Source organism: Hyposmocoma kahamanoa, unplaced genomic scaffold (genome assembly GCF_003589595.1).
Source record: "Hyposmocoma kahamanoa isolate Upper Pololo Valley unplaced genomic scaffold, ASM358959v1 100021, whole genome shotgun sequence".
NCBI classification, from domain to species: Eukaryota; Metazoa; Arthropoda; class Insecta; order Lepidoptera; family Cosmopterigidae; genus Hyposmocoma; species Hyposmocoma kahamanoa.
The window spans coordinates 3,298,253-3,326,166 of NW_020653200.1; the positions used below are offsets into that span (position 1 = coordinate 3,298,253).

Here is a 27,914-nt window from a genome sequence, read left to right on the forward strand (position 1 = left end):
TGACAGATATCCTGTGTGTTAGTAGTGCCATTGCAATGTAGAAATAATAAACTCGTTTACTTACTTAGTAATTAACACGAATGTTCATATATTTTAATATTTTTATTTTGCCCTTTGTTACAAATAATTTTTCATCGCAATGCGCCCTGCGACAGACACAATAAAACGTGATTTATTTTACAGACGCATTCCAAAACGTCTTTACTCGACTATCTCTCTATTGAATAGTTTAAACAAGTATAGGTTACTAGTAGTACCTACCTTTTGTTCGTCGTTTTTATTATGGACTCACTATAGACAGTGGCATTTAACGTAGTCGCAACGCGTGTCGAACGCGTTTTACCGTCCTATTGTCTTCCCAACTCAATAATCAGGGGATATTGCACCCCACTTGCATAGTACAATGACCAAGAAACACAGTTTTTTCAAGGTTTACTATATAAATTTCCAAGTAATGAAACAAGGCGTAATATATATAGGCTGCAATTTCCACAGTTGTCGTGTTTCGAATTTAGCAACTAGAACTGGCTTATGACAATTCTAGATTTTTATATGCTGTTGTAGTTCATAAATTTTATGTTAGCTACCTAGTTTACGACATTTCGCATGGGTTTGGACTTAACGGTGTAATTGATTGTTACAGCGGGGACGCAGAGTACTCAACAAACTTCAACATGAGGAACAACGTAAAGTAAGTAAACATTAGTTTCACATGTTTTAAAAATTATACACGCTGACATTCCAGGTTATGAGCAAGCGTTAGAAAGATAAATACACAGCTTACAGTGCACGTACACCTTCACGTAACTAGAGTAATTTTGTATAATTACGTGCGACGGTTACGTATATATGACTAGTTCTGATTTCTATTATCTAGCTTCGGACGCGTGAGGGAATACTATGACACGTTAAACACGCTGCTGTTGCCGCATGCCTAACTAAATTGATTGTCGCTAATCACGCCTCAGACTTCTCTGTAGTAGAGAAAAACTTGCACATGATCCAGTTTTAATAGCTCCATCCTCTACTTATGGAAGTTAGAAAATATTGCCCCACCTTACTCACTTTATGGATAATTTAATACATTTCTTTTTTAACCAACTTCAAAAAAGGAAGTTCTCAATTCGACTGTTTTTTTGTATATACGTTACGCGATAACTTTTTAGTAAACCGATTTTGATGATTTTTTTGTTGAAAAGAGGGTACCTCAGCTGGTCCCATTTAAATTTGAAGAAAATGTTCCACCTCTACGGGTGGCAAACTAGGGGATGAATCCGATTCGCGCAATTTCCGGTAACCAAATCCAATAAATCTTGGCGAACAGATATAATCCCTAGAAGTTTTGAGGTCGGTTTCTTTATAAAAAAAGTTATAATTATTAAATTTACATTGATTCGTATCCTAAACTCACACACAATTTGATGCGTGTCTGATAACATGGGGTTATCAGATATCTCGAATTATGAATGCCCACGGGTTTCATCTTATTTATTATAAAGGCATGCAAGCATGAATCTCATTTCCTTAAAACGTTTGAAAAAAGGCATCAAACGGATTTTTATTTCAGTACATTTTGTATACGTATTTTTGTTATAGGTAGCAAGTACATATGTTACGAATATTAGCACTTTTTATCTGCAAAGAACATTACGTCACTATGTTTATCTTAGTTTTACCACTTTATTACTTGTCTATACTAAAACACATAATATAGCTTGGTCATTAAAACTAATATGTTTTAACGCATACTGTAATGTAATATAGTTAGTACATAAACATATTACACTTATTATTATTATGTATACTTATATGTATTGTTTATGTAATAAGGGTGCTGGTCAGCAATACGTGTTAATACCCACAAAAACTCGGAAATTGAGACGCCAAATGTAGCATGTCGACTAATCTGCATTTTACAAATAGTAAACAACGTTTAACTGTCTCCGTGGCCGAACGGTTGCCATGCCGGACTGCCACGCAAAAGTCCCAGGTTCCATTCTAGGGCCGGAAGAAATATTGAATGGCCTACATTTATTTCTCTCGTGAATTTGGGTGTAATTTGTGGTTGTCTATGTGTTTGTTCATGGCACCCGCTACACAGGGTTTCCCTAGTGCGGGGCTATGTTGAGTGTGTGCGTAAAGTGATTTGAAACGTCCATATATTAAAAAGTTGTAAAAACAATTGCCATAAATCTTCTTTAAATAACTAGATAGCTACTAAAAAAGTAGATAAAACTAGCGCAGCATTTTGCTCGGGAACGCACCTTCACCAAACCAATAAAAATTTTTTAAGCGCGATTTGCTCAAAACTATTTTACATATTTTATTTTTTTTACTTTTAATTATTTTATTATATTGTTATGTAAAAGGCGCGTAGCTGCACGAACCAAATTTTTATCGGAGAGGGATTTAACGTTATTACTTTTGTTATTTCAATGGTTACAACTTTCATTTTTGCACAGTAAGCATTAATTTATGTTGTCTACGGACTGTTAATAATAGTTTCCCGTAAATCACGCTAATTGGGTTGCTACGACAGTTACGCGGATTTAACTTGGACGCTACATTACCGAAGTGGAAACTCATAATCAAATGCTAGTTCCGCGTAATTGCACTATCCCCGACGATAGTTACTGATTGATAAATTGTTGTGTAAATTACCAAACTATCCTCTACAATACAACTTAAGTGCCTACTTAAATGCTGATGAAATTTATTATTAAATGTAGTTTTACATTTAAGAGCTCTCATGCCAAAAAAGTTTTGACGTTGGCTCCGCCCAAATTTGTGAAACAAATATATGCCTGAAGTTCGCGTGACATACGACAGGAGATGTTGAATTTTGCGCATTAAAAGTACCAAATTCGTTTTAGCGGAATAACTCTAAAAGTAAACGTATTAAAAAAAATCCGTAGTGACAGTTCTCGATCATGCATAAATATAATTAATTATCTAATTTTTGTCCTAATAACCTGTAGCATTTCGAGAATGAATCGTAAAAATGTGAAAATTAGAGGTCATTTCGTGATTTTTATCTATCGAGGAAACTTTATTGTTTTATGTTTCTGATTAGTGTCTATGCTTGAATATATCGTGTAATTACTCATACAATATTTAATTTTTAACTTTAAAGTGGCTATACTCCTCTAAAATCAAATCGAAGATTAGGAATTTTTCCTCTGCTCCCTCTTAACAATTACACTCATTTTGTTTTCATTACGAAGTTTAGGTAGGTATTTTATTTGCAAAGACCGCCGATGCGAGATCTCGTCTAGCATCATCACGACCTTGTGCTTCCGTACAGTAATGTGAACGTAAGCCAGTGTTGCCGTTTGGATTCGCAGACTCCTCTCGCAGTACGTTAATAAACATTATGAGAAAACTAAACATAATGCGATTGCGTCACCTGCGACACCAGTATCTACTCTGAAAATGAGATATTATCAGTATTTTTCCTTGTAATACCTATGTATACCTTATCTATTTATTACTTGAATGTCTCTGTGCGTCTATAATGAAATTACAGAAAAAGTAATATTCTCCAGCAGATGCAGGTTTCATAGAAATCATACGTCACGTTTTACATTATTCCCCGATGAATCGTCTAGTTGCGGTTCTTCTTTCGGTTTTTATAAGCGAGACAAAAAAGCGTCGGAAAAACAATGTTTATGTTCGAAGGTTACGAGCCAGCTTAACGATGCCATAATTTATTTTGATTCCTTCAAGTTTCATATGGTTTTTAAAATCAATGCCTAATAGTCTCAGTTTAATTATAGAAAATCAAAACGTAACTCAACGGTTGTAACAAAGTTAGAAAACGTGATGTCGCCGGCGATAGGTGTGTCTTTAACCTTTGATGTGCATAAATTGACAGTGGGGTATTTGAACTTACGGACCATTAAGTTAATCGCAAGTAACGGTTCCTATTTGCACAATCCTCCTGGCCAAGCCAGTCCTGGGCCGGGATGTACCGTTAACCCGCTCCTACGTAACATTGAATCTTGGCATTTTTGACAACAACGTTTAGTCTTCACTGTACCCTGCGCAGTCCAAACAAATAAATCTTTATTGTTAATCGATTGTATTCGTTTGGAACAATTCCAAACGCTGTTTGCAGGCGCGAAAGTGTGATTTCAATATTTGCCTATCGAATAATAAACGATGGATTTCGAATGCGGTACGACACAGAGCGATACACAGTAAACAAAATAATTCTAGAGAGACAATAACCAAAAGTAAAAGTTAATTTATACGCCATGAACTCGTGATACATATAAATCTTTTTATATATAACGGGTTCTACTTCACGAGACGGTCAAAAAGGTTCGTTGGCCTTGCCAGAGACGATGAACTGTGACAAACCGGTCTACACATAAAAAAAATTGTCGACAATATCCAATGACTTCGTGTTTAGTTGCATAACAACATTCCGGATATGAGCTGCACGACGAGTTGAAGCTACTAGATCAACGAATGGCTATTGCGTATAACAGAATAAGCAACAGAAAAAGATTTAAATAAGTTTTAACCGAGCTTAAGGAAAAGTACAGTAGGTACGCTGCTGCTTATTTAATAAAAGCAAATGAAAGTGTTTTCCGCTGTTTTGTAAAGTGGTCTATTAGGAGGTAATCGCTGTCTTTCTACTTATTCATTCTCCTTGGATAGGATAATCACTCCACTAAACAAACAATGTAATAGAAACAAAATAACTGATCTGAAAGCAACAGCTGATCGTCGATGCCGCTTGATAGTCTAAAATTTAAAAAAAACTCGTTAACAATGTTGGTTATATAATATAATAACACAGATGTTAACGCTGTTATGAATAAGTGTAATGCGCTCGAGTGTAAAAAGAAATTTAAAAAGGGCCTCAATACGATTGTTCAAAATTCTTATCACCCTCTTTTTATAAGACTTGCACTCACATAGATGACGCAAACACGTAGTAGGTACTTACAGTGAATTTTCAATGACAACGTTGCATTACGACTGTTCCAAATCTACCTACGGCAACATATACCATTGTCTTTGCTTACAACAGTTATTCAAATAAATCTATAACGGTCGACGAATTATGGACGAAGTAACAAAAATTTTTAAAAATAATCACGGTGCGAAAAATCTAATAATACAACCAATACCAAACCACAGAATAATAAACGATAATAAGAGTAGACAAGTCTTACACCGAGTAGCAAAAAAGATATAAGACTAATTTATTACATATTTCAACAAAGCAAAAATTGAGACAATAGAGTATTAAAAGCAATGAATAAACCTTTGTACAACTTGACGTTAATGAGTAAATGATATAATAGGCGCTTGCTTCCAAAAAGTAACAGTACAGTTTCTGAAACGGTACTTTTCAAAATCATTCATTAAAGAGACAATAGTACAAAAATGTCAACCGTGACTGCAGACTCAAAACAAGGAATTTCAAAACAATAAATTAAATGTGTTTCCCGGTAACACCAATGGAGCACTTTGACTAATAACAAAAGCAGAACCGTATTTGGCGCTTATTCTATTTATTTTTTTTGCATCCTCTATGATTTGTCGAGACTCAAATGTTATGTCACACGAATTATATTCTTAATGTATTGGCACAGTTATTTACATTGTTTCGTAATATGATCTAGAAAATAGATTTGTGTCAGAACCTCGTCAAAACAACCGTGGCTATCGAATTTTTGTTTCGGCAAAGATTTGCTTGGAAGTCATCCAAACAAGATCCCGTTTAGTAAACACCAGAAAACTAAAATTGCTTTTTAATAATCTATATGAGGTAATAATAAAACTTGTTTCTGGCAAAAACAAAAGTAGTTCAGTTTTAATGTACTTTTTATTTATTCTCTCTGTTCTTTATGATTCTCGGGAGCGTACTGTATGTACTTCAGTTCAATTCATTTATTCATTTGTTATTACAGATACATGGTATTAATAATTTTATGGAATCACTGCAATAAGCCAAAATGGCTTACGAAGTCAATTACAATATGGGTATTTCTCCTAGAAAGGCTAAATTCTCCGACTTCAGTAATCGATTTTTTTTTAATTTCAGGAAAAATATTGAAGGAATAAGATCTCAAACGTACATAAGATTCCGTTAATTGGGCAACTAGATTCTAAACCTAAAGAAATCAGGATAATTTAACAAAAGACATAATTTTTGCATAACATATTATGAAAAAGGCAATAAAGACATTCAATAATCTACATAAATATTTACTAATATCACTAACTATTAAATCAAGCTTTAAAAACTAAAACTTTTCGACTGGAACAACGCAAGCATATTTCACCTATTAATTAAAATCAGTTTTCAGTTTGGCTGTTCAGGTTTTCTTTTTTCAATCACACAAAGTATTTCCGTATCACTTTAAAAAAATTTAGAACGCAATCTGTAGCTACAAAAGCTACCAAATTTTTAGAACTTGCGCGATTAATTTCATTACTTTTTGTACATGACGAGGTAATTCATGGAACATCCAAATCTTTCCTACCGCTTTTTCTTCACAAACCTCTGTCTTTCTATCTTTATCCTTAAACATTTCATATATAATCGAACCGCTTTTTGTCTTTGCATTTCTAGCACGTTCCTTCATCTTCTTGATTTCCAATTTTTCTTTTCTGTTTTGATTTCCCTTGTTAATTTTCAGTGGAAAGCATGTAGTAATATAAAATTTTGAAAATCAATAATATTAACTAAACATTTGTATGAAAAAAATGTATAAAATTCTTGCTTTTCAAAGAAAATATTTCTTGGATGGCAGTTTTTTCCGACTTCGGCGGAAGCTTTTTTGAATTCGGTGATATAAAATCCACCGAATTCAAGGCGAAAATATAATTTTTTTTTATATTACTCGTAAACGACAATACTTGTAAAACCAATAGATTGTTACTATATTTTAGTCGTTACAACACATATTATAAATAATATTACAAAATTTAGTTTTTGAAATATCGTATACACCGAATTAAAAATCAACCAAAAATCTGTTAGAGCGGGCGTTTTTTTTAGTAGAAACTCTTAATAAGACTTGTAAATACCAAATAAATAGAGTATTAAAAGTTACATGGAAAAACTAAGACACGTGAGTGACACGGTATAATACAGAACAAAAGCTACATTGGTTGACAGATTTCAATATTAAAGATTTCCAAAAAAACTACTTCTTCTTTTCAGTAGCCAGGAACGCTATCCTTGACTCTTTCCCTCACAAGAAAATTTCTCATGTACTCCCAGCTTAGCTCGTATTTCTATGAGTCTTGGTTTGGGTATGGCCTTAGTCATTATGTCTGCTAGTTGACTGGCAGAGCTTGTTTTTTTCACAACTACAAGACCATCTTGAACAGCTTCACGAACGAAAAAGTGTCTTACACGAATGAGCTTAGTCCTCTTATGAAACTCAGGATTATGAGCACGGCGAAAGCAGCTTCATTGTCAACTTTTAAAGTTGGCACTTCCTTAATATCTGTCAGATCATAGAATATTCTCTGTAGCCATATAAATTCTCTGGTTGCTTGACTAGCCGCTACAATTTCTGCTTCGGTTGTAAAGATTGCAATCGATGGTTGTCTCTGACTAAGCCATGATACGGCATCTCCTGCATACAAATACGCCACTCCAGTGGTTAAACGTCCTGTCAACATGTCACCAGCATGGTCAGCATCGCTGTAGCCTTCTATAACTTCTTTTTCAAAGTTTGAGCAATATTTTATTCCAAAATATATCTAAAAATTCTCTTCACGGTTTGCTAATCGTCTTTTGTGGAGTTTTCCAACTTCCTTGATACTATATCCACTGCATATGCTAAATCGGGACGTGTAGCTACCATTACGTATGCAAGAGCACCTACAGCTTCTCTGTAAGGAAATATTTATTTCTTCCATTCTTCTACTTCCCTTGTTTCAACAGAAGAATCCTTTTGTATCGGTGTTGAAATGGGATTGCAGTTCAATATACCAAACCGTTCCGTAGAATTTTTTTTAGTATAAGCTTATTGCCTTATAAAGATGTCATTATCTTTTGATCTATCGATTTCCAAACCTAAGTAACAGCAGGTTTCGTGGTTATTTTCAGCCTCTTCTTAATATCATTTAGGAAATCGTCGATTATTTCTTTATTTGTTGCAGCTACTAGCCCATCATCTATATACAATTTTATGAGCAGTGTTTGTTCATTACCTTCTTAATGAAAAGACAGCTGTCAGAATCACTTTGCTGAAAGTTCATATCAAGTAAAATCTCTTCAAAGCACGAATTCCAGCAACGTGGAGTCTGCTTTAGTCCATAGAGACTTTTCTTTAATTTTCATACTTTCAACGAGCCATCATTAAAACCTTCTTTTTTATAACTGGGTTTATAGTTGTCAATTACGCATTGTATCACTTATAGATTAGGGATAAAGTATATATTGTTTCATGTATATTTCCTCATCTAATTTTCCATTGAGGAAAGCTGTTGACACATCAAATAGTGTTAAATACAGGTTCAACCTGGCACTCACACTAAGCAAAAGCTAAAAAAAGATCGTAATCAATTCCTTTTTTATGTTTGAATCCTTTGACTCAAAGGCGCGCTTAGTACTTATCAATGAATTCGTCAGGATTCCGCTTGACCCTAAATACCGCCGTCCTATTTGGTGGTAATTTACATAGCGTCCAGACGTCGTTCTCCTTTAACGAATCTATCTAGCTTTGCATAGCCTGCAGCCAATTGGTACCGTCCTCTCGTTCCATAGGGTAAAGTAAGGTAAGGTAAGGGTTTCAGGAGACTTTTCTAGGTCGAGAAGGTGTCACATCTTTTCGGACGTGCTCTCAAGTTATACCTTGATTCTACGTCATTGTTTCCATGCGAAGATTCTGAATAACAGACATTAGTGTAATAACAAACAAACATTAATGTTCTTGTTTGTTTGTCCGAACTTGTTTAGATAAGGAACTTGCTGGCAAACTGTTCGGTTTCGACGACCTTCCATCATTGATCCACTTTTGACAGTTTCGCACTCTATGTCCTTTTTCAGAGCAATAGTTGCATTTAAGCCTTTTGTCCCTTTGGTCCATCTTCGTAACTGTTTTTCATAACTAGTTACGAAAGAAGATTTTTCCTTCACTGTTTCGTAACCAGTTATTAAAAAGGAATATTTTGGTCCATCTTCGTAACTGTTTTTCATAACTAGTTACGAAAGAAGATTTTTCCTTCACTGTTTCGTAACCAGTTATTGCCTTTTGTCCTTATCCTTGCTCTTGTTGTGCTTCTGTGAGCTCGTATTAACAGTCAGAGCTTCCTGATCAAGAATGTTCTTACTCAACAGAGCTCTCTCGTATGCACATAAGTGACTGGTTAGATTTTCCACGGTTCTATCTGCTTTTTGTGTTAATAGCCAATTACTTCTAAATGAAAAATAATCTTCACCAAGGGTGTCAAGAATCTTACAGACCAATAGTAGTTCTGGTAATTCTTTTTGTCTCGAAACATCTCTTGATTCAGCTCGGTCCATATATTTTTCAATTTAGATAAATGGGTTGCAATGTCATCTGCTGGATCTCGTTTAAATCCGAAAAAGGTCATGTACAAGTTGTATGATCTGTCATCACAATTACCATCAAAAAGTCGGTGTAATTCTAACCATACTTCACGAACTGACGTATGTATCATAATTTTACGTAATGTGTCTTCACTCACGTTTGTGGATTTGTGGTGAGAAGGTGTAGAACGCTGCTATCAGCATTAACAAATTTGACATGTTCCAATCTGTATGTGTTGACATTGTCGTCACCTGCTCCATCATCTGGCACAGAATCAGGTCTTTTTAGTTTTCCCTCGACAACATCCATAGTATTTGGAATGCTCCGCAATAAGATGCATACTTTATATCTCCAACTCGACCAGTTGACTTTTCCTTCTAACTGACCAATTTGTATTTTGGAAGTTATATTTTCCATTTTAAATTCAGATGCTGATCCCATACTCTCTTAGAGCGTGTGTTTTTTTGAGTAGAAGCTCTTAATAAGATTTGTAAATACCAAATAAATAGAGAATTTAAAGTTACAAGGAAAAACTAACACATATGAGTGACATAGTATAATACAGAACAAAAGCTACATTGGTTGACAGATTTCAATATTAAAGATTTCCAAAAAACTACTACTTTTCAGTAGCCACGAACACTATCCTTGACAAAATCGGCAACAAATCATCCACTTATTTTCTCCAGCCGTGGGGGCGTGATAGACGAATAATACTAACGAATTGCGAAGCTTCTAAAATGCTTCACATGGGATGTACAGCGTAATTAGCAACTGCCACCGAATTCCGTAAGTCTGAGACACGCAGTAATCTTAGTGTTGTGATAAAACTATTGTCTAGTTTATTGTTAAATTCAAATTATAAGTACTGTCATCTAATTTATTATACGTGAACTAAAGCCAAATATTGATATACAGTTTCAGTTTTGAGAAAAATGACACTTTGTGTTGGATTCTACATTCGGGAACGCCACTGTTGTCAGGTGTTAGGCATTTCGGAAAGACGCATGATGCGAATGAAGCTTCATACTTGTCATTGTGTTTTGATTTGGTCGAGTATTACTTACCCCTGCTTCGAGTCTAGTCATATATGTAGAAGGAATTTTTCTCCCCGTGTCCGATCTTAGTATCAATAATAACTAGTTGAGTATTTTACAATAAATATATGAAAGTCGAGGTAGTAAACCATCATGACATTTAATAAATAAACATTGTAAAAGGAATTCAATCTAAGAGTGTGAACTAAAATCCAATCTTATTCTCCATGAGAAATAAGTTGCTTTTTTTAATAATTTCAAATATAATGAAATAAAATAATGTGTTTAATGCTGATATGGTAAATAGTACGTAAACGTCTAAGTATGTGAATAAGTATAGGTATGTGAACATCTATCCATTAGTAAAGTGCATAAAACCGTGACTGCCGTTTTCAACTAAACTGGTTTGCTATAATTAACATCGAAGTTAAAAACTGAAATTGTTTATAGTGTGTGTTTATATGGAGGTATATTAGCGCACTGGGGGTCTACTCTCGATCTCCGACCGACATCCGTCCGAAACAATTACTGCCAAATAAGCAATACTTGACCAAATGAAAAGACGCGTGATGCGAATGAGCTTCATACTTGATACTTGTCTTTTAATTTTGTCGAATATTACTTATTTGACAGTAATTGTTTCGGACGGATGTCGGACGGAGATCGAGAGTAGACCCCCAGTGCGCTAATATACCTCCATATAAACACACACGATAAACAATTTCAGTAGACCCCCAGTTGTCACTACTGCACCATGAAAATAATTTAAGAAGACAAAATCAAAGGGTTAACTATGGTGAGATTACAGGCACATGCGACTTGTCAACTTATGTCTCAGGATGACGGGCGCAGTGGCAGTGCCCCTCAGATCTGAAAGCTTTGAGTAGCACTGCAACTGTTATGGATAGGCGTGTAGCTTACGGTGTGTACAGATCTGGCCAATGCGCCGCGAACGCGCTGCATGTGCGCTGGGCGTACGCTGCACGCGTGCTGCATGCGTGAAGTTAAATACGTGTTAGTATATATGGCACGCGAGCGGCACGCGAACGGCTCGCGAACAGATCGCACTATTTAATGCACGTACGCAGCTCGCATTTCCAGAGCATTCGCAGGATTTGTAAGCACCCTTACCATCAGGCGCATCACTTGTTCGTCCCTTCACTTAAAAAAAAACTTTACAAAACATTTGCAATAGGTACGTTTTAATTTGATGAACTTTTTACTATATAATTATAACGAAGATACACGCGGCACATGCGAACTTCATACTTCTGAACAATCAACAAAAAGAAAGTATTTACTTTAGCGTCAACCTTGTTTGTATTTCGAATGATATTTAAGCCGCTTTATGAACAAAACTCGAAGAGTTTTCTTTATGAATGAAATAAGGTTCTCTAGTCCCTTGCGACTTCTTTTTTCGTTTAACATTAAGGAAAATTGCAGATAGAAAATTGGGTTACAAAAACAAATTGAAAATTTCGAGGCAATTTTCTCCCTCAAAGAAAAAACATTTTGAAATTATTTACTTCTACTCGTCTTGATATGGAGGCATTCGTGATGTGTTATTAAGTAAAACTTTGAGACAATAAAATTCTTGGGACAACGACCCACGGTGCAAGTTTACCATAATATATATTATATCATATAATTTTTGATAAGTACAGAACAGAAGGTGTTGAAAGCCTTCTGGGCACGATGCCCCAATGAACCGCCCTCGAGGAAATTTTCTATTTATAAACTTCCTTACTTTAATATATTATAACACTATCCTACTAAAATAAACTGTGACAGAAGACGTTACTTTGTTATGGCGATCCTCTTCTAGCTGCACAGCAATCGTAGTATGGTACCAATGAGTTTTAAATTAAATTATATTTTTTTAAATTTTATTCGTTATTGACGATCTCCGTGATCGAGTAGCTTGCATGCCGGTTTTCATGGTGTCGCCTTCTCAACTTATTCCCATCTGATCCCCAAAACTGATCCACCGCCAATTTTAAATTGCAGTTGATCCCCTCTATATGTTTCAACTTCCAACGGATCCTCTCACTGTATTTGTATGGTAAGTACAGTCCAGAGAAAAAGAAGTTTTGAATTCAAAGTTATTAGAGTTATATAAGTTAGTACAGTTAAAGTTGTTCATTTCTGATAAACTAAATGAAATACAGCAAAAATTGTGAGTACCAGGGTATCAGGTGGGAATAAAATATTAATATTTATTCGTTATTCTTGAGGGGTGCATTGGGGAACCGATGGGATTAGAAAATAATTTAAAATAAAACTATACTATTTTAAATTATTACTTTGGGATCGCAACGTATGTAATGTTGTCTAATTTTTACATATAAAAAAATTATAATATAGTATAAGTACCTACCTACTAGTAGTAAACATGTGAAATAGCTATGACGAAAACATATAAATGTTTCATTTCTCTTGAAAACAAATTGTTTGTTTGCTGTAGGCCATCATTCTGGGGGCAGAGAACGAGAATGGAGAAGTGGCTGTTGCTTGTGGCAATTCTGGCGGTTCTACTCGCCATCGCTTTTCTCGCAGCTTTCATCGCAAGCATGCTCGTGCGCAACTCAACAAGCGTCAAAGGTGAGCAAATAATACATTATGTGACAATAAGCGTTTATTATCATGATGAACATTCTGAGGACCTCCGTGGGTTAGCTCACGATTTTTATGGTGTCGCCGCCTCTTATGTCGTATTTATTTGCACCAAGCAAAAGAATGGTAGAAAGAGATTCCGTTTCCAGAGCACACGCGTTGTTATTATACTGCCTCTCATTCTAGAATTAACTTTCATTCTTAGCCTATTTACCAATACAAACTACGGGATACAAATATATATCATACGCAAAAAGAACTATAGAATGGTTTCAAAGATTAATTTTATACTTACGGTGCAGTCGTGTGGATCACGTGTTATTTAAAAACTTTTAACGTTTAGAATAAATTCTTAAGCAATAACATATTTTATTGGTATGCATTCCTAATATACATAACCATTTTGCTATCATAATATTGGCAAATGTTTATAAAGATGTAAAGCGTCATATACATACCCCTTACACGATTTGAAAGAGATAGGTAAGTAAAGAAGAAAAACGGAAAGAATTTGCTTGCTAATACAATACATTTAGATTTATACAAGCGTATAGACGAGCAGAGCGTGTAAGCGGGAAGATCATTTATATTTTACTAGCTGGCGCCCGCAACGTCGTCTGCGTAGCTCGGGTAACCTACTGTGCTATACTAATACTAATTTTCATTACAAATGACATAAATACGAATTTTCAGATCCCGTACTTGAGAAATGATTGATTCTCCATACAAACTTTCATACCCTATTTACTTATATTTTACTTAAAGATTTATTTTTATGATAAAAAGTAGCCTATGTCCTTCTCCTAGGCCACATCTATCTCTATACCACAATTCATCAAATTTGATTCAGCGGTTTAGGCGTCAAGACGAAACAGACAGAGTTACTATCGCAATTATAATATTAAGTTTGGATAACGTTCAATAAGTGTTAAAATAGAAAACTCTCTCTCATTTTAAATGGAACCTTGTCTTAATACCTCAAGCTTATTAAATTCCTTGAGGGATTGTTTATTTTCGATTATCCTTTATGGTTTAATTTTATCCTTCACATTTGTTAGATACGCGTCAACAATAACGAAGTGCTCGGTTGTTGTGATAATATTGAAGTAATGTAAACATTAAGTGCTCCACAAATGAATCGTTATTTACATCTAACAAAATGAGCCATTTTTTCGAGAGTTATTTTCTTGTAATAAACATTGTTTCGGGAAGCTTAGCCACATCTTCAGGTCGTCAATCCCACCGAGTCTAAAAACAAAGGTGTTTAGCCAGTGCGTTCTACAAGTTATGGACTATGGATCCGAGACAGTGGACATTAACAATAGGCCTCATCCACAAACTTAAAATTGCTCAGCGTTCTATGGAGTGAGCTATGCTTACCCTGATGGACCGAATTCCAAATGAAGTTATACGTCTAAGAACTAGAGTGGCTGACATAGCTTGCAAAATCAGTAAGCTTAGAAGGCTGATGGCCGATGGAGCAGACTTGTTCTGGAGTGGCGATCACATCACGCCCGGAGTCACGATGGACGGACAACTTGAGAAATCTGGCTGGCAGCGGCTGGACGTGGGCGGCACGGGAGAGTTGGTTTGCTCAGGGGGAAGCTTATGTCCAGCAGTGGATGCGTGTAAGCTGATGATTTAACAATTGTTATAATTAACGCTCTTAGATTCACGTTCTATAACATATCCGAAGTCAGAATCAATATAAACGAATACCTTTAGAATATAATATTATACTCCACGAAGTCTGAAAGGGAAGTAGGGTATGTTAGAATGAAAGCCCTAAACTCTGAGGGTCGAGCGTCATATAGGAGGAGTTTTGGTCAAAGGATGTCGTATACAGCGGGAATTCCGAGGTCGGTTACCTGACACCAGATTGAACCACGCGTCGCCGACAAGTGCTGTTATGTATGTTAGTCTTTAAGATATATAGTATATGGGTCATAGCTGCTTGATTCAAATGAACAAAATAATTATAAAATATCATGATTTTTTCGGTTTATTCAAATGTTGCATTTACTTCATTGATAATGTTGTCGATAAAATTCAATCTTTCTTGGTCTATTGCGACACCAAAATCATAATTTTACAAGAATTTGACGCAACGAAAATGCTTGCATTTTAAGCATAACACACAAATAATTATATATATTATTTGTTGAAAATTAAATGCAAAAAGTATTGGTCACTCAAGAAATTAGGCTCGGCTCACTGGCGGTCGTAAGTGCACCGTTGCAAAATAGATTTTTTTAACGAGCTAACAAGGTACGTTAAACTAAAACGTAGTAATAAAGCAAAAATATGTAAAGACGTCTGCGTCCCGGTTATTATGTGTATATATACATATGTATATATAAATATATAAATAAGAAATTTAAGTATATTTAGAAAGATTTTGACAGCTTCTTTTAAAAAATGATAAAATATTATAAACATAAAATTGCCTAGGGCTTCACTTAGAAATAATACAATGTACCTAGGTATATAAACTCACTTACTTTTTCTTAGAAGTTTTTCCGGAAATGAAAGCAATTTAATATCGATATTTCAATTGACGCCGCTTGTCATACACACGTTTTGAGAGAAGAAATATCCCAATGTGTGCGTGATGATCAAAATGCACATTTTGATCATTTGATAAATTAATTACAAATACCGTAGTTATATTGGCAGATTCAACTTTAAATAATACCTATTCGATCAACATGAAAAAAATGCAGGATAATAAAAGCAAATTCCCACGTGATGCAAGCAACTTTAAAAAAATCTTTGAATACAGTGTTACTTACTTTTAAAAATAAAATAATGTCTCCATATAGCACAATATCCTATAATCTTAGAATATTTAACGTATTTTCCCTCCATATTTCTTAATTTTAGTTTTATGTACACTTGCTTAATCTTTGACTAGATGGGTAGTTTGTTGGTAACATTTGTGAACAAAGATGGGCTGTGAGTAAGTAGTTATAAGCTATGTAATATTATGATGGCAAACGGGTATCAGTATGTCAATACATGCCGCCAAAAACTATGAAAGACCACCAGGCACAGAGAAAGAGACACTATGCAAGTAAGTAGTGTCACTTTCTGAATAATACTTATTTCATTGTAAGACATTACAATAATTATTTAACTATAATTTAGAAATTAAACAATTTAAGTATGGAGCCTGTTTGCTGTAGTTAAACCACAATTTTTTTTTGTTTGGCTTTCTTTTTTCTTTTTTGTGAAACCTTTGCTTCCCTAAATGGGTTAACTTTGATTAATTGAAAAAAATTGGATTGGTTTGTCAACAGAATTTAAATATTGGTTCTTTTTCATAATTTCATTTACTCGTTCAAAAGTATTGTTTACAATCATTACATAATTAGATCCTAAAATCTCGTACCTATTACTTAAGCCACTCGGCAATGCCTCGTGACCTAAACGCTGTACTCGACTTTAAGAACCCTCATTAGGCAACGATTGCATAAAATACTATTGCCTAGCCATGAAGAAGAGTCACTTTTATAATTTTTTTTTAAATGAAATAAATATAAAATAAAATTTGTATGTTGAACTGTTTTTATTAGATTCAATTAGATTTTCACCTACGATGAAATTATGCACTTTCATTTTCCCATAAGTCATAATAGGTTAGTTATAAAGTTTTGGAGCAAATGTACCAATCATTTATTTATTATTTTTATATTTTAATAGATGCGGTAGGTACAGGCAGAACAGCAAGCTTGGCACTCTGGAATTTGGACCATCCTTATTGTGTGCGTCATAAAGTTAAGCGTCAAGCTTCACCCTGTAGTTAGTTCTTAGTATAAAAAAATTATTGATGGATGGAATTCATAAACCTCGTAACCTCTGTTAATGCAAACTTTCGAGTAGGCGGAATAAATATAATTACTAGGAATAATTATAATGCCAACCATTAAAATTAGGTCTGCCAATTATATTTCAAGCTTTAATTGCCCGACATTGAACTGCCGAACTGTTACCATACTGGACTGTCACGTGGATATCACGGGTTCGATTCCCTGGGCTGGAGAAATATTTGTATGACCTACATTAATTTCTCTCTCGTGAGTTTGAGTGTAATTTGTGGTTGTCTATGTGTGTGTCCATAGTACCCGCGATACAGGGTTTGCCTAGTGCGGGGCCATGATTGTGTACGCGTTATTATTATTGCGTTTGAAGAGTTAAAATGTTATTTCGTCCAAAAACGAAGTTACGAAGTTTTCAATTTAACCGACGAAATGTAATATATGCAATAACAATTTTTCTATATTGTTAATGTTTTCTGGATACTATAAGTTATTATTATTCCATGGCTTTATGCCAACGTAGGTAATCGTAAGTAGGTAGTAAAGGAACAAGGAAAATAATAAATTATTGGCGGCAATCCAGCGGAGACGTTAGAAGTACCGACGTATGCAATAAATACTTACCTGGACGTCGAGCTCTTCCGTCAGGTGTACCATGGTTGTATCTTTCAAAGTCGCATCTTCGAATTAGAAAGAAGAAAGAATGAAAATTTTATTCAGTACCATTCATTTTAAATTGTAGTAAATTAATAAAAAATTAAATTGAAATCAAAATTAGGATACTGAATGAGCACCACTCAGCCACGGCACATGCACGCATGCGCTAGTAGTATGTGGAGCCCATGGAGTGTGTCACAGGTGCACCAACCAAACACCACACACGAAACACTGACATATTTTGTACGCTATCAAATACACACATGCACGCACACAGCCACAGACATATGTACATATACTATATATATATATATATATATATATATATATATAACATATACATATGTACATAATATGTTAGGTTTATATATATTTGAGCTAATAAAAATCAACATGCAATTCAATGTAGTAGTACTCGGTGAGGTTCAAGTAGCACAGCGTGTACAGAATGTATAATTAGAGAAAGCTTATCATTTTGTTTGTCTTTTATTTTGTCAATGACAATGATTTAATCATTGTCGAAAATATTGCAATGTGTTCTTAACACTCCCTCATATCATCATATCATATATTATTATCATAACTAACGTTGTCGGAATTTTAGCGAAATTGAGTTACTGACGTGTCTGGAATCAGCGAATTGAGTCACAACCTCATCATTTATTGTATCTTGTTCAGCGTCAGCGGAATTGACATTTTTTAAAGAAAAAGGTCCTTAGGTGCCAATAGCTCGAAACTTACCAAATGCAAATAATGCGTTAGTTTATGACAAAGAGAGCACGATACCGATGTGACTTAAATATGCGTTTGTGCTTCAGACTAGATTGAAGGCCAGAATCCGAAACCGTGCCGTACACTACGGCATGAATCTTCGTGTTAGAGGAAACTTGTACCCAATATATGATAAGAATAATAATAATAACGCGCACGTACTCTAAGCCCCGCACTATGGAAACTCTGTATCGCGGATGTCAACCACACATTTCACCTAAACTCACGAGAGAAATAAATGTAGACCATACAAATATTTCTCCCGGCACGCAAATTGAATCCGGGATCTCTGCATAGCAGCCCAGCATATTAACCGTTCGACCACGGAGGCAGTTAGTAGAGCGGAGGCAATAGCTGGATGTAGTTTGATATTAAATGTATTTAATTATGACGATAAGTGGGAATCAGTTAGGGACTTATATATGAATCTAGAGGTTCAATGAAAACTTCCGCAAATTCGACAAATTTATTAGAACAGAAAAGACGTAATTTAAGACGCAAATTGTTGTTTGCCTACGGATTTATATGTGAATTATCAGCTAAAGAGCTACTTTAAGCATTAGAGCTTATCTCTGTAAAGATAAGCATCTTAGCAAAGAGCACCGTTCTAAAAAGTAATAGTAACACTACACAAAACTACGACGTGCACTACTTTCAATTTAGTTTAGTTGAACTAAAGATTGTGAAAAAGATTTATTAAAATCATATTAAAATTATAAGTTTCGTTAATCGTTTTTCGCTAACTACTTAAGTTAAAGCAGCTTAGAAGAAGACACATGATTAGAAGTCACCGCATTACACATGCAGTGAACCTCACGTTAGTATAAAACGAGACGGCGGCATACGAAAAGTCTGACACGCGTAGGAAAACTAATGCAAAAGACATGCATCAAAACACATTTTTATCATAAAACGGAAATTGATATATTCTGTTTTTCAGAGCAGTGTGAGAAAACATATCAAATGTAAAAAGTGTAGATAAAAGCAGTTCAAGATGTTAGTAAATGCCAAAAAAACAAAAAATATTTTCGCTGGAGCGTAGGCAAACTATTTACATTGTGAAATGATTTTACAGTGCAGAATTTTCACTTACTTCCATATAGTATATTATACCATATTGAAGCACCCCTGTTGTTTACGTATTTAAGGATATAAATGCAAATATTTTTATTTTTGTTGCGACAAAATACGCATATATGCCAGTAGACGTACACCGATCGTGACAGCAATGTGAACCTAATAACATCTACTTAGGTAACTGGATTGCCGAAGCCGGCGCATGCCTGGCACCCCCTACGAATTGAAGATAATATTTTTATTAGGTTTCAAGTGCGGAAACGCGCGACGCTGCGACGGGATTGAAATTTGCACATCACTGCGCAAGATACTCTTCCGGAAACTAGCAGCCAATTTATTTACCTATGTAAAAATAAATAAACTATGGCCATTGATGTATAACGCACAGCATTTTGACGATTGACGGTTACAAAATATTAAATCACGTCGTGTGGCGAAACCCTCCGCCACGCGCCATCGTGACACGCGTTCACGTCTAGCACCGTTAGAAAGTAATAACAAAGCTCTGTTAGAGGTCAGTTTTCACAGAAAATTAAGCAAGAAATGTTGAGAAAGATACGCGACAGCAACCAATAAATATTAAAAATGTAATATCTATCACAATGCCTATTTCAAGAGCACGATTTCGTTCAATGAGGCATGAACGTGCCCGAACAAGAGCATTTTTGTAACTTCTACCTTGATACGAACGTGCACCTGTCATCTGGAGTAATTAGAATTTGTTAACAAGATTATTACAGCAACCGATGTAACAGAATTGGGCCGCACGAAATTGGAGGTATTTAATTATTGTAACCGTTTTGTGGGCGACACCTATCCCAAATAATAAATGAGGGGAACACAGGAAGTGCTGGAACGAAGGAAGCAAAGTAGGTTTGATGTGTTCATATTTTAAAAGCGTTCTTCATATCGACTACGTGCAAAAATCTAAAGTAATATTACAGTAGAAGTTTGGATTGTCTACAATTATGTTTCGAATAAACCACATCGAGGTAAAGATGCCATGATGAAATGACGTTAAGAGATGAGATCAAGTTCAAAGTGCGTAACGCGGTCAATATCAACAACAGCATATACCCAAGTCGTCCGCATTAGAATGCGTGGGCGATAGATTCGAATGAGGATTATGTAATCCTAAAATTTAAACAATGTGGTGACCCTAATGTTTAAATACAATCACGTAAGATTGGTTTAACGAAAGCAGATTTATATAGTGAAGGTAAAACCTGATGTGCCACTAACGGCCACTACATAAAATAATGTAAATGTTTTAGAACACAGCTTACCATTTAATTTTCCGCAACAATGATTTCTATCACTAGCGTTTCGTGATTGCAAACCGAGTGTCACCGGTGCAGTGTGGCGTCAACCATTTCATTATTATTTACCTTTAGCATATTTGGATAGATCACTGCAAAAACGATGTTAATTCTCACTATACTACATCAACATAACTTCTCAACCGTTGATGGACGTATATCGCTGCTTCACAAAAGAAGGCATTGTCGTAGTTGCCACGCTTGACAATATTATGTTAATAATAATACCAATATTATAGGGAATAACCCTCTCAGGGTGGCGTTGACCCTCGCCTCATGAATTTACCTACTCCTTCGTCGCTTTTTATGACAACCACGAGTAAACAGGATGAATTAATATTAGGTGCCACGGGAATCGCTCTGTCCCTTATTAAACAACATCACAACGTCATATACGTTGCTCCAATCGAAAGTAGTAAGTAATTAAAGCACTTGTGTTTTGAAAATCGGAAACACTGGCGGTACCACAAATGCCCAGACCGGAGAGAATATAGAAAAGTTAGATTTCTACATTTACCCGGCCATGTCTATTCCGGACCCCTTATAAAATTCTTCATCCGATTATATAGTTTTTAGTTAGGTGCCTTTATTTAATTTTGATGGATTATTATCATTTGAAAGTGCATCTTAAATTCAAAGAATAGTGATATAATTTTGTTTTGATACAAGTTTGATCGGACTCTTTAACACGCCAAAAAATTTTTCGACAAATGTCCGACAATTTCGCTTTTGTAAAACAGAACCAATAGGAAACAAAACTTTTTCTTGTAATGGGAAAGTGCGATTACCGACCGAAAGACACTCGGATCTATTTATTATATCCTGTTTAATATGACTTAAATATGTTTTGGTGTAGATATGCCGCAAACCAGTGAATTAAGGCTGTCGTCCTCCGTGCCATCGACAGTGGTCTCACCCGGGGCTGATGAATCCAAAATTTGCACGAAGCCCGGTTGCATCCATACAGGTACTTTATATTTCTGTAACTCAAAAAAACAGTTTCGAATCAATTTTTATTCTTCTCTCTCTGTAAAATGCTATATGTATATAATACCCTATAAAATATCTGTTGGACCGGTCTGTTGAAATTATATGTTTCCTTCAGCTTCCAAACTGCTCACGAACATGGATGAAACAATCGATCCTTGCGACGATTTCTATGATTTCGCGTGTGGTGCATTCGTGAAGAACACTCGAATCCCGGACGACAAGACATCAGTGAACACCTTTTCCATCATCACCGACCAGCTGCAGGAACAAATCAGGACCCTACTGGACGAACCCATATCGCCCAACGAACCCAGACCGTTCGTTCTCGCTAAAACTTTGTACCAAGCCTGCATGAACAGAAGTAAGTAGCAAAATTATTAATACAAGTATGTAAGTATTACACTATTCATATTTCATATGATTACTGACGTTCGGAATGAGAGTATTGTTGTTATATATTAACTTAATATTTATACTACGTATAAGTGACATAAATATGTCTTTATAATAAAGTTATATTTCTATATTTGCATAAACGAAAGTAATAAGTTTTAGATTAATAGACACAGTGAATACGATATTGTAAGCAATTTTTGAAACCCTCTTTTAGAATAATTATGAAAAACTAACAAACATATATGAGTATGCTATGCTTAGTATGTTATACTTTGAAGAGGATTCCTATCAAATTTTAGATGAAATACACTCGGGAAATACAACTGACATACTCTGTTTCATCCACATGATAAAAATCACAAATCGCAAACATACAAGTTTTCATTTCATATTTATATGTTCATATATCATAATTATCTATGTATACATCGATTGCTTATTGATAAGTTCACATTTGGACTAACATAGACCTACGTCAAAAACAGAGAATATCTCATCAATCATCATATATGATTGAAGTTTCTGTAATTTAATTGTTCTCGACATCCGAAGAACTGAGGGCTGGTAATACACTTCGTTAGAAAAGAAACCTAGTATGCTGTAATCTGACGCGGTGCTATCGGATGTGCAAAAGTAATTACCAAAGCCTATTTATTTCAGCTGCTTCTATCTGATTTACTGTCCTGTAATCAGTGCATTTTTAATTACTACTCTTCTATTTCTTATTAACTGAGAAAAAGTAGTTTTGTGATTGTGGAACGTTTATAGCATCGGATCGTTCTAATAAACATGGCCGGTGGCGCTTGAAACTAACACAATAGTGTAGTAAACTTTTAATGGTATTTCAGAACACAATCGCATCATGCCACGAGGATGACATTTAAACTGGGCAATATCGTTTGTGTCCTATTTACCATATCTTGTACATGTTCTTAGGGTATGCTGTAATCGAACGAGCCTATCTGCAAGTATGCTCGGCTGGTTCGTAACCAGTTGCGGCAGCCTGGCTAACGCGTCGTCTGAAGACGATTTTAAACTTAAATGTAGAGTCGAAAATTGAAAGACTTTATTAGTAGATACATTGTTTTTACAGAAAGGCACAGGCAAAAAAGTGGAGTTCAATTACTTTGGAAAGTACGTTGCACAAAGACACAGACATTTGTATTTTGATACCTTTCGGGATAATAATAACTTTAAATACATGCCGCATTGTCAGAAACTTCATGCAGATGGAAGAGGACGATGTAGGATCTTATTACACACCCACCCCATACTCGTAGATACACGCCATACTGCATTTACTTGACTTCAGTTCGTAAGTGTGGTTCAAACTAGCTAACAAGCTGAGAAACATAAAGTAACTAATAATAAAAATAACATAGCCCCGCACTAAGGAAACCCTATGTCGCGGGTGCCATGGATACACACATAGACAACCACAAATTACAACCAAACTCAAGAAAAAATATAAATGTAGACCATACAAGTATTTCTCCCAACCCGGGAATCGAACCTGGGACCTCTGCGTGGCAGTATAATAACGGCACATTAACTATTCGGCCACGAAGGCAGTTAAATATGGGACAGTGGCAGCTAAAGTTTTTTTCCTTGAAAAATGTCAATTAAGCTAATTTTGCTTAACAATGACACAAATAATAATAATAATAAAATTGTTTATTGGATAACTTATTCTACAAAGGAATAATTAAAGACTAATTATGCGAATCAATGTAAAATATAACACATGTAGCTGTACTAGGAGAATCCTGTATTTCAGGTAAAAAATAATTATTATACAGGCGGATAATAAATTATAAACAAAAGAATAATTAAACAATGAAATGCAAATCACACACCTACATATACCCTTAAATTACACTGAAACCGCTTAGTACTAAGTTTTATACTAAAAATGAAGCATTTTGATTTTCAACGTGTGGGAATATTGAACAAATGTTTATCGTATTTTGTAATATCATTGTCACTTCTAGTAATACCTCAATAGTTTTTGTTTTATACAGGCAAATTTTTTACAAATTTCGTAGCGGAACATTCAGCCCCGCTTTGGGGCGCATTGTTCCGCTTAGATTATGACAGGATAACAAAGACTTTCTTAAATAAAACAACCTTTTCTACAATTGTATGTATTGTTTATCTCATGCACAGCTAAACTTGAAAAAAAACAACAATATTCTTATTCATCAGTAATATTATTCATCGCTCATTTCTTCCTCTGAGTCACAGTTGAGACACGCATAAGTGAACTATTATCATCTTTGTCTAAATATTTGACATGAGCCCGATTGTAGTTTTCTTAGACTGTGGAAACCAATTTCTTTTTTTCATCCTCTAAGGTAGTTTCGCATCCTTAAAAAAAAGAAAGAAATAGTGGTCTTAAGAATTTTAGGTACGATTGCAGGTCAATTGGGAAAGTTATTCCGAGGAACAACCAGCCCCTCGAGGGAGGGAACTGATAGCACCAAATCACGTTTTTATACGAAGACTGACATACCTTAAAACTAATAGAATAAATCAAACAAATACTCAAACAATAAGATACCTTAATAATGTCACTAGAATTTAGATTAAAAAAGTTTAAACAAGGAAAAATTTAATTAGGTGATGTTTTGACCGCTCCATGCACATTCTTCTTCACTTCCGTCGTCGCCGGAGTAACAGAAATGGCTGCTGCCTGCAAGACGCGTCACCAGACGCTTTAACGACAGGCTTCACATATATTGCTATACCTTTTCCTTGCCAAGTTATTACTGTGGGAACAACTTACCACGGGAACTTCCACCCCGATCTTTTCTAAAGGGGGTTGTAGATCTCGATTCGCTGATTCCAGATATGTTAATAAGTAAATTTTGCAAAAAAAATCGTGATTACATTAGTTATGTTACGAACAAACATAGTATCATAACAAAATTAAACATCGATTATAAAACCAGAAATATTGGCAACTCATCAGGCAAATGGGGCTTACATAAGTTTTAAATATCAACTCTCGTTTGCGTTGAAATCACAAATTAGAAAGGTGAAATAGTACAGCACCAACAACTGACCTGTTTGTACGTCTCCGTATATTCCAAAAATATTCTGTAATAAAGACAATATCTCTAACAATGGGGGTTGTTCCATTCGGTGGTGTGTGAAAAATAGCAAAACATCTAATTATAAAACAAATGGAATCACATTTCATCGGTAATTAAATATTAAATGTGTAATTTTTCAATTTTCGTCCGTTATAACAAAGCTCAAGTTAAATTGGTAGGTTTGAAGTGAAACAATTGACGACACCCGTCATTTGTTTCGAATTCGGGCTAGCCAATCGGAGCGTAGTTGTCAGCGTAATGATATGGCAGAATAGTTTTCAAACAAATTAAATGACATTTCGTCTCTATTTCTGGCTATATACTCGATGCAAATACAGAAGAACCTTCTTAGACATTGATGATTGATTCTTAGAATGAAACACTAGTTACCTAAATACTAAACGAAATAGGGTCTCTAAGTACTAGGTATTAAATAATAAAAGAGATCAATTAGCGACAATTTTCTATGCGATTGTAAAATTTAGACAAAGGATATATATATATATATATATATTCAATATTACGTAACTTAACCACCAGCGTAGTACATTACGTTGTTCATTATAAACACAAAATGTTATGTTTGTTACTAAACCTGTTATGTCGATAAATGTAAGAGAAAGTGAATCAAATAATATCGCTTCCGCAATTTGCACAACCGAAGTGACGTAATTGATGGATGAACAGACACGTCATATAAAAGTGTGCAAAAAAAATCGCAACGAACGCCATTAAACATGTATAGAAAGACCCGACTGCTAAATTCTGAACATGAAGTAACTTCTTATATTTCTCATGTAATAGTGACAAAACAACTGAGAACGATATGTACAACTCGTATTAGTATATTACTACAGTGCAATGATACATGTATTTTTGACAGCGGCGATTGAACAGCGCGGGGTGCAGCCACTTCTGGATATGTTGCGACGTTTGGGCGGTTGGCCCGTACTCGACGGCACTGCTTGGAACGAGGGAACCTTCACCTGGGAGGAGTCCGTCTACAAATTCCGTGACGCAGGCTACTCTGTCGACTACTTCCTCGACTTCTCCATAAGCGTCGACGTGAAAAACTCCACCAAGCGCATAATCGATGTAAGACATACGTAACCACGTAACAAATACTGTAAGCGCTTTTACAATTGCATCATATTGGTCGGCCGGCCTTGACTACAATTATTTTCCATTTTTATAGTATTGTTCTAACCAGAGGAACATTATTATTTTCAAAATAGATGTTCATTATGCGAAATTATTATGCGCTAAGCGAAGGTTTTATGAAATGTATGCTTTTGCACGTACCAATGTCATTAACGGTTAAACAAGTGAAATTCAATGTGAAAAGTGTACAGAATACCAAATTTTTTCCTACAGTTGGATCAGGCGTCTCTGGGATTGAGTCGGGAATATCTGAATCGAGGACTAAATGACAAGCTGGTCCAGTCGTATTATGAATACATGGTGGACATCGCAACATTGCTCGGCGCTGATCGCGCTCGAGCCGAAGTTGAGCTAAAGGAGTCCTTGCAGTTCGAAATTAGTCTTGCCAACGTAAGTTCCATTGCACCTCAAAATACACGCGTACCGGCTTAATGACTCCATTATACTAGATCAAAGAGTTAAACGGCACGGGTTTTATGTGTTGACTGTAATATAAACCACTCTATTGACATAGAATATAATATGTAATAAGTAGAGTATTGTTAGCAATCCGTAATAGTAGGTATTTATTGAGGCCAACATGAGCATGTTCGTCCTAATTACCTAGGACGGCTGGCTAGAATGTCAATCGAAAAGCATCTACGTTCAATTCACGATTTGCAATCGATCATTATTTGCCGCAACAATAACACCATCACTCTAATAAGAACCAACAAGCTTCAATAAAGGACCGTAAGTTTGCCGTAAATATGGCCTAAAATCACATGTCTTTTCAGATCTCCTTGCCACTTGAAAAACGTCGTAATGCCACTAGTTTATACAATCCTATGACCATTGCCGAATTGCAGCAAAAGTTCCCTAAGTAAGTACTTTCAGCGATTTGTTGGCTTAGTTAAAACCTGAAATAGTTAATTTATTCATCTCATGTAATTTTTCTCTTATAAAAATGTTTTTTGTCAACAGAATCCCATGGTTTAACTACATCAATCGTCTTCTGGCGCCTCACGTAAAGGTTGACATGAACGAAATCGCCATTGTTAACGTTCCTAAGTACATTAGCGATCTTGAGGTTAGTCTTAAATGATCATTTACCATAAAAATAAATTCACTGTAATTGAATAAATATTCACAATCTCAATATTTCATCCTAAAGATCCTCCTGGAGAAAACCCCGAAGCGCGTTCAAGCCAACTACGTGATGTGGCGCGTGGCCGGCGCGTCTGTATCTTACTTGACGGAGACCCTGCGAAGGCGGCAGCTGGCGTACGTCACTGCGCTCTCCGGCAAGACCGAGAGGGAAAGTCGCTGGAAGGAGTGCGCGGATACCACCAGTGTCAGGTGCTTTAAAAAATACGAACAGAGCTGACGATAAATTTGAAAAAAATATCACTTTCAAAAATTCGTGGAATTACATCTAGTATGCCACCCTTAGCTGTGGTATATTTTCTTC

The 27,914-nt window shown here is 35.4% G+C and overlaps 1 protein-coding gene across 1 annotated transcript in view; it reads left to right on the top strand.

Annotated features, from left to right (window-relative positions):
* LOC113228875 (neprilysin-2) overlaps nucleotides 1-27,914 on the top strand; it is a 45,307-nt gene that overhangs the window by 7,290 nt on the left and 10,103 nt on the right. Inside the window, exons 3-11 of the mRNA XM_026462336.1 lie at nucleotides 644-691; nucleotides 13,032-13,168; nucleotides 21,679-21,789; nucleotides 21,928-22,173; nucleotides 26,187-26,398; nucleotides 26,678-26,854; nucleotides 27,241-27,326; nucleotides 27,428-27,533; nucleotides 27,618-27,802. Of these exons, the coding sequence (XP_026318121.1) occupies nucleotides 644-691; nucleotides 13,032-13,168; nucleotides 21,679-21,789; nucleotides 21,928-22,173; nucleotides 26,187-26,398; nucleotides 26,678-26,854; nucleotides 27,241-27,326; nucleotides 27,428-27,533; nucleotides 27,618-27,802 (1,308 nt within the window). The remainder of the gene's footprint in view (nucleotides 1-643; nucleotides 692-13,031; nucleotides 13,169-21,678; nucleotides 21,790-21,927; nucleotides 22,174-26,186; nucleotides 26,399-26,677; nucleotides 26,855-27,240; nucleotides 27,327-27,427; nucleotides 27,534-27,617; nucleotides 27,803-27,914) is intronic.